Source organism: Penaeus japonicus, unplaced genomic scaffold (genome assembly GCF_977035675.1).
Source record: "Penaeus japonicus unplaced genomic scaffold, GWHDUDI00000001_assembly GWHDUDI00000041, whole genome shotgun sequence".
NCBI classification, from domain to species: Eukaryota; Metazoa; Arthropoda; class Malacostraca; order Decapoda; family Penaeidae; genus Penaeus; species Penaeus japonicus.
In genome coordinates, this window is record NW_028234443.1 from 16,647,507 (window position 1) to 16,659,941 (window position 12,435).

Here is a 12,435-nt window from a genome sequence, read left to right on the forward strand (position 1 = left end):
GTAATAATATTCTTCTGCATTCCCACGGAATAAAATTATGATTTAAAAAATTGAGGTATAGCATTCTTTTCGAAAAAAGTATAACAACATTCCCCATATAAGGATTAAGTTTGCACATCAATAATTAATTGCAAATTCTAAATAGTCACTTGTAAAGTTAAGAAACGGAGTAACTGTAATACCGAATTTAAAGTATATTCCGTTCCAACAAAAGAAAATAATATTAGTGAAGAAAATATTACAATAAAATAGCTAATGAAGAATCCAACCCCACATGCAGTTCTGTGCGACCATGCCAAGTACAACGGTCGCCGTGACGTTTTGGTACGTCACGAACAATGAAGTAGGTCTCGATGGTTCATAGGAAAACACTAAAAGATAACTTCAGCGTTTTATTCATCACCAGACATCACCGGTCACACTCTGATATACTCCACAATCACCGCTCCCAAAGACACAATTAGTGCATTTCACTGCCAAGAACTTACACTTAGGTACTCTCAAGGTTGACCATTTGTACGGTCAAATCTTCGGTCGAATTCCGTTTGTGTGAACACTCCGTTTCAACAAGCATTCGGGTGATTTCGTAGTGGTTTCGTATTGTTGGTTTCAAAACTTTTTCCCTTATTTTGCGTAACTCTAACATCACAGCTTTTATGAATTTCAGTTCCCAATATCCATTAACAATCACAAAATGCCAACAGTAACATAACAATGTGCAAAACATGACCAAAACACGAAGTTTTGCATATTAAATTGAGGATTGATTATTGGTGTTTACTGGACACCCGTACTGGAATATCATTTATAAAACGTGCATAGAATAGAGTATTTGAACATTTCCTTTAGGCAATTATTTTTTTCTTTGTAATAGGACTAGTAAAACCCAATCCTTTACTTCTTTCAAACCTATCATTAAAAGAAGAAAAAAAAAACGTCAATATACTTATATATACATACATACTACATCTCACAGAGAGGTTTTGATATAAAGTTTTTGATTGTAAAAACGTTAAGAAATTAGAGAAGTTCATCATATTTCATCAACATTCTGATACTGGAGGATCAGTGACTAGCATCACACGCTGGACCACATCATCACCACTCAACATATGGCAATGCAAAGCTTGCTGTGGATCCTGCTTGCTGGGCTCACTCTCCATGTTTGTCAGCTGACCTGATGCGAAGTGTATGTTGCTGCCTTCTCTTTCCTCGCTTCTCTGCCCACTCTCCTTTGCACTCAAGTGGTAAGTGTGGGGCGTCTCCGCGACAGGCACGAGGCGAGCTGGTTCAATGAGGACGCTGTGGGGGAGGCGGCAAACTTCGGAATTCAAGGAGCTTCCGGAGGCTGAAAAGACGCTTGTGTTGCAGAGGTTACTGGGGGCTGCCACGACCGAGGAGGAGCTCGTGGACTCGCTGGGGAGGATGTAGTTGCTAGCGAAGCTCTGTTCGCTCGATGCTAGACACAGATTTGAGAGCGATTGGGGCACAAGAACCGAGTGTTTGTCCACTTGCCTCCCGGAAACGGGGCCTCCTTCAATGGCCAGATCCGAGGTCATCACAGGCACGACCTGATGGACCAACTCCGCTCTCAGCCCGCTGCCCAGAACGTGGCTCGTCTTGAAGTCCGTGCCAATGCCCGGGTCCAGCCTCTCCTTCACGGTCAACTCCACCACCTTAGGCGCCGTGCCAAGGGTCTGTTCCGCGTCGATGACACTCGTCGGCCCGGAAAACGTCCTCTGTTCCGTCTGTAGCCCATCCTTCGTCCTCGACAGGATCTTCAAGTCCGGCCCCAGTGGAGTATGGGACAAGAGCTCCGCCCCAATCTCCCCCCCGGCGTCCTCCCTGATGCCCTGACTCCCCTGCAAGGTCTGGAGCTCTTTGGTGTGCACAGGAGCTTTCTCGGCGAAGTTCTCCTCCTCGACTTGCTCTCCCTGCTCTTCCGGGGACGCGTCGGGAGGCAGCGTGTGGGACAGCAGGTGCTCCTTCAGGTCGCTGGTCGAGAGACAGTGAGCACCACAGTACTGGCACTTCACGGCTCCTCTCGGCATGTGGCTCCGCTCGTGGCGGGAGAGGTTCACCTTCTGGTGGAATTTCTGGGAAGAGAGGAAGATAAAATATGTTAAACTGTGCTATTTCAGAAGTCACAGAGTTTGATTTTCTCTCTCTCTCTCTCTCTCTCTCTCTCTCTCTCTCTCTCTCTCTCTCTCTTCCTCTCTCTCTCTCTCTCCCTCTCCCTCTCCCTCTCCCTCTCCCTCTCCCTCTCCCTCTCCCTCTCCCTCTCCCTCTCCCTCTCCCTCTCCCTCTCCCTCTCCCTCTCCCTCTCCCTCTCCCTCTCCCTCTCCCTCCCCTCCCCCTCCCCTCTCCCGCTCCCTCTCCCTCTCCCTCCCCCTCTCCCTCCCCCTCCCCCTCTCCCTGCCCCTCCCCCTCTCCCTGCCCCTCCCCCTCTCCCTGCCCCTCCCCCTCTCCCTGCCCCTCCCCCTCTCCCTGCCCCTCCCCCTCTCCCTCCCCCTCCCCCTCTCCCTGCCCCTCCCCCTGCCCCTCCCCCTCCCCCTGCCCCTCCCCCTCTCCCTGCCCCTCCCCCTCTCCCTGCCCCTCCCCCTCTCCCTGCCCCTCCCCCTCTCCCTGCCCCTCCCCCTCTCCCTGCCCCTCCCCCTCTCCCTGCCCCTCCCCCTCCCCCTCTCAATCAATCAATCAATCACCCTCTCATTCGCTGAGAAATGCAGACTTTTTCTTTGCATATACTGACCTTATTGCAGTATTTACAGCTGAACCGTTTTATCCCCTGGTGCAGGAGGGAGTGCACTTCGAGATACTTCCGCGTCTTGAAGAGCTTCTTGCACGTGGGACAGGGGAAGGAAGGAGGGGCATGGACTGACTGGTGTTCTCGTAGCAAGTCCTTGCGGAGAAACTGCTTCCCACAGACCTCGCAGCTGAGGCTTTTGGCTGCTGATCCACCTATTGAAAGCAGGACGTTTTTGTTATCATATGAAACTTAGTACGGTGGTGCCAGGAGCGCATATTAACCCTCTCTGGACGGGTGGTACAGTACTGTACCGCGCATTCAAAAGCCCAGTGGCCGGGCGGCACAGTATTGTGCCAGCCATTCAATTGTTTTAGGCCTAATAATTCGAACGCCCCGGCATTGGGACATTCAAGGCTGGAATGCCCCCGTCGTAAGTGGGTTAATAATGGTGTTATGATAATAATGATATAAATACTGAGGAGGTTGGGTAATAGAAATAAAAACCTTATTCCTAAAACTCAAAGATTGGGGTTAATAAGTGAGGTCAAGTAGGCCTAGTAACTGACTGCTTAGTAATCAAGCACTTTTGTAAACATCTATGTGTAAAAAACAAAGTGGATATTGCATAGCCTCAGAATCAACGGAAACAAAATTATAAAAAATAATAATAATACATTGTATCTAATGAAAGTATAAAAAGGACTGGAAATTATGATCAGAAATATATTCAGAGAGTGCTAACAAATATGATGAAAGATTACAAAATGTTAGGAATTGAGGTAAAAAAAAGATAGAGTGCAAATCAACAAATGAGAGTATAGTAAGAACTATAAACTGACAAAGGGAGGTAATGAAGCAAATTAAAAAAGTATTCAAAGAAAGAATAAAAGGAAGAGAGAAGAAAATACAAACAGAAAAGAATTAAAAAGATAAAAGATAAATAAACTAATCAACTGATGCAAGTAAAGAAAGAATTATGAACTACAAATAAATAGAAAGGTTAAAGAGAGGAAACAAAAAAAAGGGGACAAAGCAAAGCAGGTCATACCATGGGCAGTTCGCAAGTGTGTGTTGAGACTGTGTTTAGTGGCCAGAGCAGCCCCACATACAGAGCAGGTGAAGTTTGGCCCGTCTTTAAGCTTAGAGGATTCCTTGATGTCCATTTCAACACTGCAGACGTGCCGGTCTAAGCTTTCCTGATGAAGGGAAATAAAGGAATTGAATAATACTTTTATTTGTGGTGTTTACATAACGATTTTTATCCTTACTCATTATCATCTTTTTAATGTTCCCCCAAAGATTCTGAAATCTTAGTTTTCAGATATCAATTTCAATATCACAATCCTTCAGAATTAAGAGAATTCTCTCTCAAACAGAAATTTAACCACCTGGAATATTCTAGGCCTAATTAAATACAGGAGACCTACCTTTCTGTAGTAGGATCTTCTGCAGCTGGAGCACGTGTAAGGAGCAGGACCATGAACCGCTGCGTGTCTGTTGAGGGCTTGTACTGAACGGAAGACCATGTTGCACTGGTCGCACTGCTGTTCGACCTCGCAAACATGAACCTCTGGTTACAGGAACAGGATGAGTGGTGTTAATACCATAGTACAGATTAAAAAAAAAGAACTCAAAATAAATATAAAAATATAAATGATTTCATGACATCATTATCTCAAGTCCTTTTGATGAGAAAATAATGAACATCAAACAGAGGGCTACCCGCAAATATAGTCCCCATAGTACTTACCATACCCAACACGGGAACGGAACCTGTGTCCACAACAGGAACAATGATATGGATGAGTGTGAGTGTGGTAATGCGATCGGAATTCAGTTGCATCAGTGAATGCAACACCACAGTCTTCACATGTAACTTGACCTGTTGAGGCTAACTGTTGACTCTGAGAGTGAAGAAGAAAGTTGTGTGTGATTGTTATTTGCACATATTTTGGTCAGCACAACTTGATTCAATAAATATAGCCCATATAAAAGAGGAAAAAAATAACAGAAAAAAAGACTTTGAAAACAAACATACAAACAAACAAACACACACACACACACACAAAACCCTTACTTCCCAAATGCCACCCAACTTACAAAAAAAATCCTTACAATAAACGCATCAACATCACTTACCTGTCGACACAGCGGAACATGCTGGGCCAGCTTGGTACTGCTTCGGTAAGGCTTGCTGCAAATGTCACACTGGTATTGCCTGGTATGACCTGCCATGTGACGGTCCAGGATGGTCTGGTTCACAAAGTCCTTCCCACAAACACCGCACTAACAAATGGTTTGTGGGGGAGGAGGAAAGATACCAAAGTTGTTACTTGTGAAGTAGTGCCTTGGTTTAGGCAAGTAACTATTTTCTTATGATAGTTATGATATTACTCTTGCTGTTATTATAATACTCCTTAATATTGTAGTTATTTTCAGCATATTCAAATGCAGGCACTTACTGTGTCTTCAGAGAGAGCATCACTTATCCTACCTAGCCAAACCTAACACAGGGAAAACAACACACTCACACTCTTATCAAAAAGTCTGCAAATAGACCCTTTCTAAAACTGTAACAAAACCACTTTTAATGTAATTTTTGTTTATTCAATTATTTTACTTATATATCTGAATCTTCAACTTATGCAAGCATTTATGGAAGACATGAGAGATACCTGGAAGATTTTTTTTGTACTTGTTACTTAAAACTGAATGGTCTTAAAAAAAAAAACAAAAAAACATGACATTTTAAATAAAATAATCTGAATGAGATAAAGCATCTCCTTACACAAAACAATTCTCAGGTAAAAGGAACTGAAATGTTATTTATCATAACTTTGCTCATGGGCTTAGGACAATACACCTCTGATTCTAGCAATCAGTAATAAGTTTCTGAAAGTATCAAGAATAATTTCCTACCTGAAAAAAGGTGGTGACTTCAACAGAGGGACAAGATTTCAGGTGGCGATCCAACTCACTCCTGTTAGCAAATGTTCGTCGGCATCGGTCACATTTCCTGTTCCCTGAAATTCAAGAGGTAACTTGATCATAAGGTAAAGTCTGGTTGAATACAAAAAAACATTTTTCAGGTTTCAAAATTTAAATCATCTCTCTATTCAAAGCATCAACAAAATATTATACACAATCCAAATAATATAAACTATCAAATAACATGATCTATTTTACAGAAAACTCTACTCTTGTGAAAATATAGTTTTAGTAAATATCAAAGTCATCTTAACAGAGATACCATGCACAATTTTCAAATTTTTGCTCATAAACATAATCAAACACCAACATACCATTATGCTTGAGATAATGCTGTTGTAGTAAAACTGGATTTATGAATTCTTTGCTGCACAAGGAACAATGGAAGCTTCTCTCCTTTGCTTCATTGGGACAGTTGTGTTTTTGAAGGCCCTCTTTCCGAGCAAACACCTAAGAGAGGATTGATGATGATTGTGGAGATTATCAATTATTTAATGTTGTATTTAATAAGAATTGTGCAATTAGAGAATATGACTTTTCTTGTGGTATCCAATAGAGGAAGAAAAAAATTAAAGGTTCCAGGAATAATCTTTTTGCTTTCTTTAAGATAAAGTATAACTGCACTGATATTTCAATACAAAACTCTGAACTTCTTACATTTCATTCACATTAACAGTAAATGCTGTGTGTTACTGTTATCAGGTTGACAAGCTTTGAAATCTTTACTTAAACATACAAATCAAAACTTGAGCAAGATCTGGGATACCTCTGCATGCCTGTACATGTGTGTGGCTGTGTGTGTGTGTGTGTGTGTGTGTGTGTGTGTGTGTGTGTGTGTGTGTGTGTGTGTGTGTGTGTGTGTGTGTGTGTGTGTGTGTGTGTGTGTGTGTGTGTGTGTGTGTGTGTGTGTGTGTGTGTGTGTGTGTGTGTATGTGTGCGTGTGCGTGTGCGTGTGCGTGTGCATGTGCGTGTGCGTGTGTGCGTGTGTGTGAGTATGCGTGTCTGTCTTCCCACCTTCAAGCAGTGTTGGCAGGTGAAATCCCCGGTGTGCTTCCGCAGATGCCTCAGCAAATATTCAGCCTTGTGGAAGTGTTTCCGGCAGATCTGGCAGTCATGAGGCCTGTCCACGGGCTCGGTTGGAATGGCCGTCACTTCATTCAAGCCCTTCTGAAAGGTGGCAGGATTCTCTAATGTGTATGACTGACAATGATTGGTATAACAGGAACTGTGACAGAAACTGGTAGCATGCATAACAGACCATTGCTGGATCCCTAATAATAGTAACAAGAATTTGTAACCTGCATGACTGTAAATTGGTAAGAGTTCTCTTTTTTCTTAGCCAAAATTAAAAGTAAATACATAGACAAAAATCATTAACATATCAATTAAGAAATCATCACCCATGAACAATCAAATAACAAACTTCAAAACAGTAAACTTACCTCTTTACTGCCTACAGCACAAGGGTCATCCACCACACTTTCGTCGTCACTTAAGACTTCAAACTTCACAGCAACTTCACTGTCTGTCCTGCCCTCTGTAATCAAGTAACCATGAAGGTAATGTTCTGATGTTATTCATTGTACTCTTCAATTTGGATTAACAAGGGCAATAAAAAACTTTGCTACAAAGAAAATTATCTCTTTTGATTGATATGACTAAAAGGAAATGTATAGTATCAACCCATTGGAGACGGAAATAGATTTGCTTGCCCAGTCCCCAGGATGAGCATTAGTAACACTTGTGCAACACCCCAAAAGGGTTTTATTTCAGAGTGAGGAAACTTCATGCAACATATCACAACATTCTGCACTCTCTTCCATTTACTTGTACAATCCTAGAGCCATATTTGAATTCATCTTTTTTATGCTTTACTTAATTGTGAGACTTATAAGTACCATATGACAGGCTCTATCAATGTTGCAGAGACCACAGAGTAAAACATGGTTATCATTTTCATCACATTCTTGTGGCTAAAGTTGATTCTTACCTGACACTGCTTTCCCATCATCGTCTTTATGTGATGTCTGGCAATGTCGTTCTAATAACTGCGAGCTTGAGAATGAGCAACCGCAAGTTTGGCAAATGTGGCATCTTCCAACCAACCAGAGGAGGTGAGCCTGTAAATCAAGAGATAATTAAAGCCAAAAGCAGATTTATCCTTCAGAGAGGACAATCATTAATAGACTGCTGGCTTTGCTGATCTTTTTTCTGAATATAAATTATCAATTTTCTGTGCTACAATCAAATACCACTTTAATATCTACAAATACATCACTTGCAGTTTAGCAGTTGGGACATTATAAGTGAAAAAAAAGTATAATTCCTTCTATCAAAATTTTTGAGGATAAACTTAGATTAAAATCCTTAACCCTTTCCGAGGCAGGCCACATCTTGAGATGTTCAGCCTAGACTGGGAATCTTAAGATGTAAGTATTTCTTATTATTTTCAGGACTTATGGTATGGTTATGAGTCCACTTTGATATATTAGCAGTGATACTAATTAGCAATTGGTAGAACTAAAGGGATGAATAGCTTCTAATTTCCTCAAAAGGAAAAATGGCCGGCGCAGAAGGGTTAATCTTCATCACGAGTATCATGGTATGACCTTGCTTTCACTCCAGATTTTTTTTTGTTTACTTACAACAGAATTACAATTGTATCAGATATAGCATCATCATTAGCCCTATTTACAGGCTTTTTCATATAGCTTAAAAGATAAAAATATATTCATACACATTATACACAATCACAAATATAAAAATGTTAGCATACACATATAAACAAACACATACACACTCTAAAGATTTAGTAATTACTTACAAATTACCTTTTTTTAAAATATGAAATAATAAACAATAATTATCTATCATTCAGTAAAATAATCCATATGCTTTTTATGTACTAACTGCCATAGTCAAACATAAGGAGCATGAATATAAATACTAAATTGAAGACTACAAATACAATTATATTTACGTTTTTAAACCTGATTTTCAACAAGTTGAATATGCTGAAATAAGGAAGACGAGGTAAAAAATTAAGATAAGGATAAGATATTACAAGAAAAACAGAAAAAGAAAGAAAGACATAAAAAAATATTTATATATCTATTTTTTTCTTTGTTTGAGTGGAAAAATAAAGCAGAACACAAGAACAGATAATCTTTAAAATATTACCAAGTTACAAGAAAGAGAGAATCTAACAAATACATAAACAGCAATGATATACCACTTTCAAAACACAAAAACAAGATGAAAGGGAAAAGAAAATAAGAAGAAAGCATGAAAAGACAAAAACCACCATGAAATCCTCACTTTCAGATGCTTCGCGAAGGGAATGATCTTTGAGTAGTTCTCTCCGCAATAAGCACAAGCCCAGGGTTGCGGATCACGGGCTCCAAGGGCGCGCGGAGGGAGCTGCTTCACGATGCTGGATTTTGCCAAATGAACATCTGCAACGGGGGATGAGAGTGTGCACAGGATAAATTACTTTGACTTTGAAGAATAGTTAAGAGTGTGTGTTAGATGTGTATGTGCATTATAACTAGTGCTTGTAAGAGGTAACTGGAAGAAAGTATATGGGGTAAAGAAAAGAAAAGAGATTATAAAAAAGAAAAGAAAGGAAAAGGAAAAAAGCAAGAAAAAAGATAGAATAAAGAAAGAAAAGAAAGAAAGCACGAATAAAAAAAGAAAATAAAGAAAGAAAGATGAGATGTATGAGAGAAAAAAATCCTACCTGATTTATGTTCCTTAGTTTTGTTTCCAAACTTCCTTCCTGCTAAAGCCCCGGGTACGATGGAACTACCGTTGTTCACGTTAAGAGATGTCTTGGAATCCACGTCCCCCTGCACTCCCTGAGCTGGTGTCCGTAAATTCCCATCTTTAGGTCGCTGTTTGATACGCGGAATTGGAGAAGCTGCAGTAACGGTAAAGGTCACTATACGTTCCTTCATCTGAGTGCCACCCTTTTCACTTACAAGTTCGATGGTTGGCTTTGCGAAAACTTCTGCTGTCCCTAATATGGGTCTGGAATTGTTTATGTCTAGTTTATCTCTTCTCTGGTCTGCTAGTGAATTGTTCTCTCCTTGTAAACCTAACTTGGGCTTGGACAACTGGCTCTCTTTACCCCAAGGCACATACGATGGAGGAGCTACTACTAAATCCCCTGCCAACAAAATTGGTTTGCTTTGTGACCCAGTCTCAAGGTCTTTACATCCAGCATTGTGGGTGAAAGTGACCTGTCCTTTCCCAACAATGATCTTCGATAACGATGGGGAGACCTGCAGTGCCGTGGGGGGGTTCGGCATGTAATTGTTTAGGCCCGACTTGCGTACTACAACAGCCGAACCAACTAAGCTGTGATTGTAGCCGAGGGACTTCAGCTCTTCCTTCATCTTCTCTTGGTAGAAGGGCGTGTACCATACCCTTAGTTCCGATCCTGCAGGAATGTCCTCTGCGGCAATGTAGTACAGGAGGTCATCTATCTGCAAGGGATTTTATATTTTAACCAATTGGATATAGGGCACCCAATTTTCTAGTTTGGACTGCAAAATGGACACCTGTGAAACCTGTGCTGCACACCTGACAGGCTTAATTTTAGATGGCGGGTCATGTGACTTATCTAGGGCTTTCTCACTCTCTTACATTCACACATTTTGATACAGGAGTTTGTTACAATTTATGTGTTTTACTATATCATGTGACTTATATGTACCATCTGACAGCCTTCTTAACCTGTAAACACCGAGTGACAAGATATCTTGTTGAGTGGTAGTAGGACCAGCCGCCAGGGATGAGATATTTTGTAATGGCAATCCTTCTGGCCATTGTGCTGGGTGATTGGGTGCGTAGCGCTTGGCTGCTGCCAGAGTGGGTGAATAGCCCGAGGCATTAGGCTTACACATTTGAAATAACCCGGCCATTAAACCATTTGGAACCAGAACAGCTCCGTCATCTACGGGTTAATATTGTGATCAACACACATGCACACATGCATGCATGCACACACACACACACACACACACACACACACACACACACACACACACACACACACACACACACATACATACACACACACACACACATACACACACACACACACACACAAACACACATATTGAAAAAAAAAGAAAAAAAAAAAAAAGTAAAAAAAAAAAAAAAAGGAGATAAGAAACAGTTCTGGAAGTCCTTGATCCCAATCTTCTCAGGCCTACCTGGCATGCAAGAAGATTTCTGTTAGTGGGAGAGCCAGCTGGGATGAGGCTGAGCCAATTGCAAAGGTGCTTCCTTGTGAGGTCCAAGTACGTGCATCCTCCTCCCGAATGATAGATCTGCAAATTGTATTAGTATGCTATATTACAGACACATCAGCTGGTCAGAATCAGGAATTTCGACATTAATTATGTGAAAAATAATCTAATTAAATTATTGTCACTTCTGTTGCAAATTCCCTACACTACGTATGTGCAATCATGTGCACTTGCACACACACACACACACACACACATACACACACACACACAAACACACACACACACACACACACACACACACACACACACACACACACACACACACACACACACACACACACACACACAACACACACACACACATATACACACAACACACACACACACACACACACACACACGACACACACACACACACACACACACACACACACACACACACACACACACACACACACACACACACACACACACACACACACACACACACACACACACACACATATTGAGAAAACTATTCTCAGTCTTCTATGCCACTAAAAGGAGAAACATCAACTAGGATATAGAAAATAGTAAGCATATATATAAAGCATCAATCTTATTCTGATCAAATCAGAATAAGAAGACCTTGCCACAGATCCAAACCTTGAGAGGAAAAGACGAGTAGTGACTGAGCGTTGGTGTGTGAGGGGCAATGAGAGGGCCGAGACGGGTATACTTTGGCACCGCCTGACCCAGAACCACCAGCCGGAAGCCCTGCGACCGGCCCCCTTCAACGCGCACCCAGGAAGGCAAAGACTTGAAGGCCAAGTGGGGTTCTTCATGTTCTATACCCTGGACCTGTGCCGAAGTTGAGAAGCATTTAACCCTATGACGACGGTGCGTCACACCCGTGTGACACAGCCAAACTCCCGATGCCGGGGCGTCATGCCAGTGTGACGATTTCAATGCAATATTGCAATCGCCCGGCATAGGGGTCTTCGCGTAGCGAGTGCCCCGTCGGGAAAGGGTTAATATACAAGATATCACTATTGATTAGCAATACTAGTCATCAGCTAAGTGCACCTATCGGTATAAAAAAAAACTTTAACGTTAATAACGCATCAAAAAACTTTTAAAATTTTCAACATTATCAGTTCTTCTTTTCATTTTCATTGTTTATAATAATGCCACATGACACATTATTAAAAATAATATCATCATCATCATTACTACCACTGAACTAAATTCAAGCTTGTGCTACAATTTCATCACAACAGTACAATATGTAAACAATCCCTTTTATCATTTTTCACCAAAAAAATTCATCACTGTTCAACAGAGTTCATTGTAAAAAATCTAATCACTGGTCAATACTATGAACATATACCTTTCCTTTTACCCCTTTTTTCTCCATGTTTACTATATCATCATTTACACTAAATACTATCATTATCAGAGTTA

The 12,435-nt window shown here is 41.2% G+C and overlaps 1 protein-coding gene across 1 annotated transcript in view; it reads right to left on the minus strand.

The window, feature by feature from the left end:
- Positions 1–378: 378 nt before the first annotated feature.
- Positions 379–12,435, minus strand: part of LOC122257403 (uncharacterized) — a 13,381-nt gene continuing 1,324 nt past the window's right edge. Inside the window, exons 3-17 of the mRNA XM_043022670.2 lie at positions 11,638–11,832; positions 10,954–11,070; positions 9,474–10,221; positions 9,053–9,189; positions 7,725–7,854; positions 7,177–7,271; positions 6,749–6,901; positions 6,049–6,184; positions 5,666–5,769; positions 4,886–5,032; positions 4,497–4,650; positions 4,174–4,316; positions 3,795–3,942; positions 2,750–2,958; positions 379–2,096 (exon numbers count right to left, since the gene is read on the minus strand). Of these exons, the coding sequence (XP_042878604.2) occupies positions 1,044–2,096; positions 2,750–2,958; positions 3,795–3,942; positions 4,174–4,316; positions 4,497–4,650; positions 4,886–5,032; positions 5,666–5,769; positions 6,049–6,184; positions 6,749–6,901; positions 7,177–7,271; positions 7,725–7,854; positions 9,053–9,189; positions 9,474–10,221; positions 10,954–11,070; positions 11,638–11,832 (3,669 nt within the window). The 3' untranslated portion in view covers positions 379–1,043. The remainder of the gene's footprint in view (positions 2,097–2,749; positions 2,959–3,794; positions 3,943–4,173; positions 4,317–4,496; positions 4,651–4,885; positions 5,033–5,665; positions 5,770–6,048; positions 6,185–6,748; positions 6,902–7,176; positions 7,272–7,724; positions 7,855–9,052; positions 9,190–9,473; positions 10,222–10,953; positions 11,071–11,637; positions 11,833–12,435) is intronic.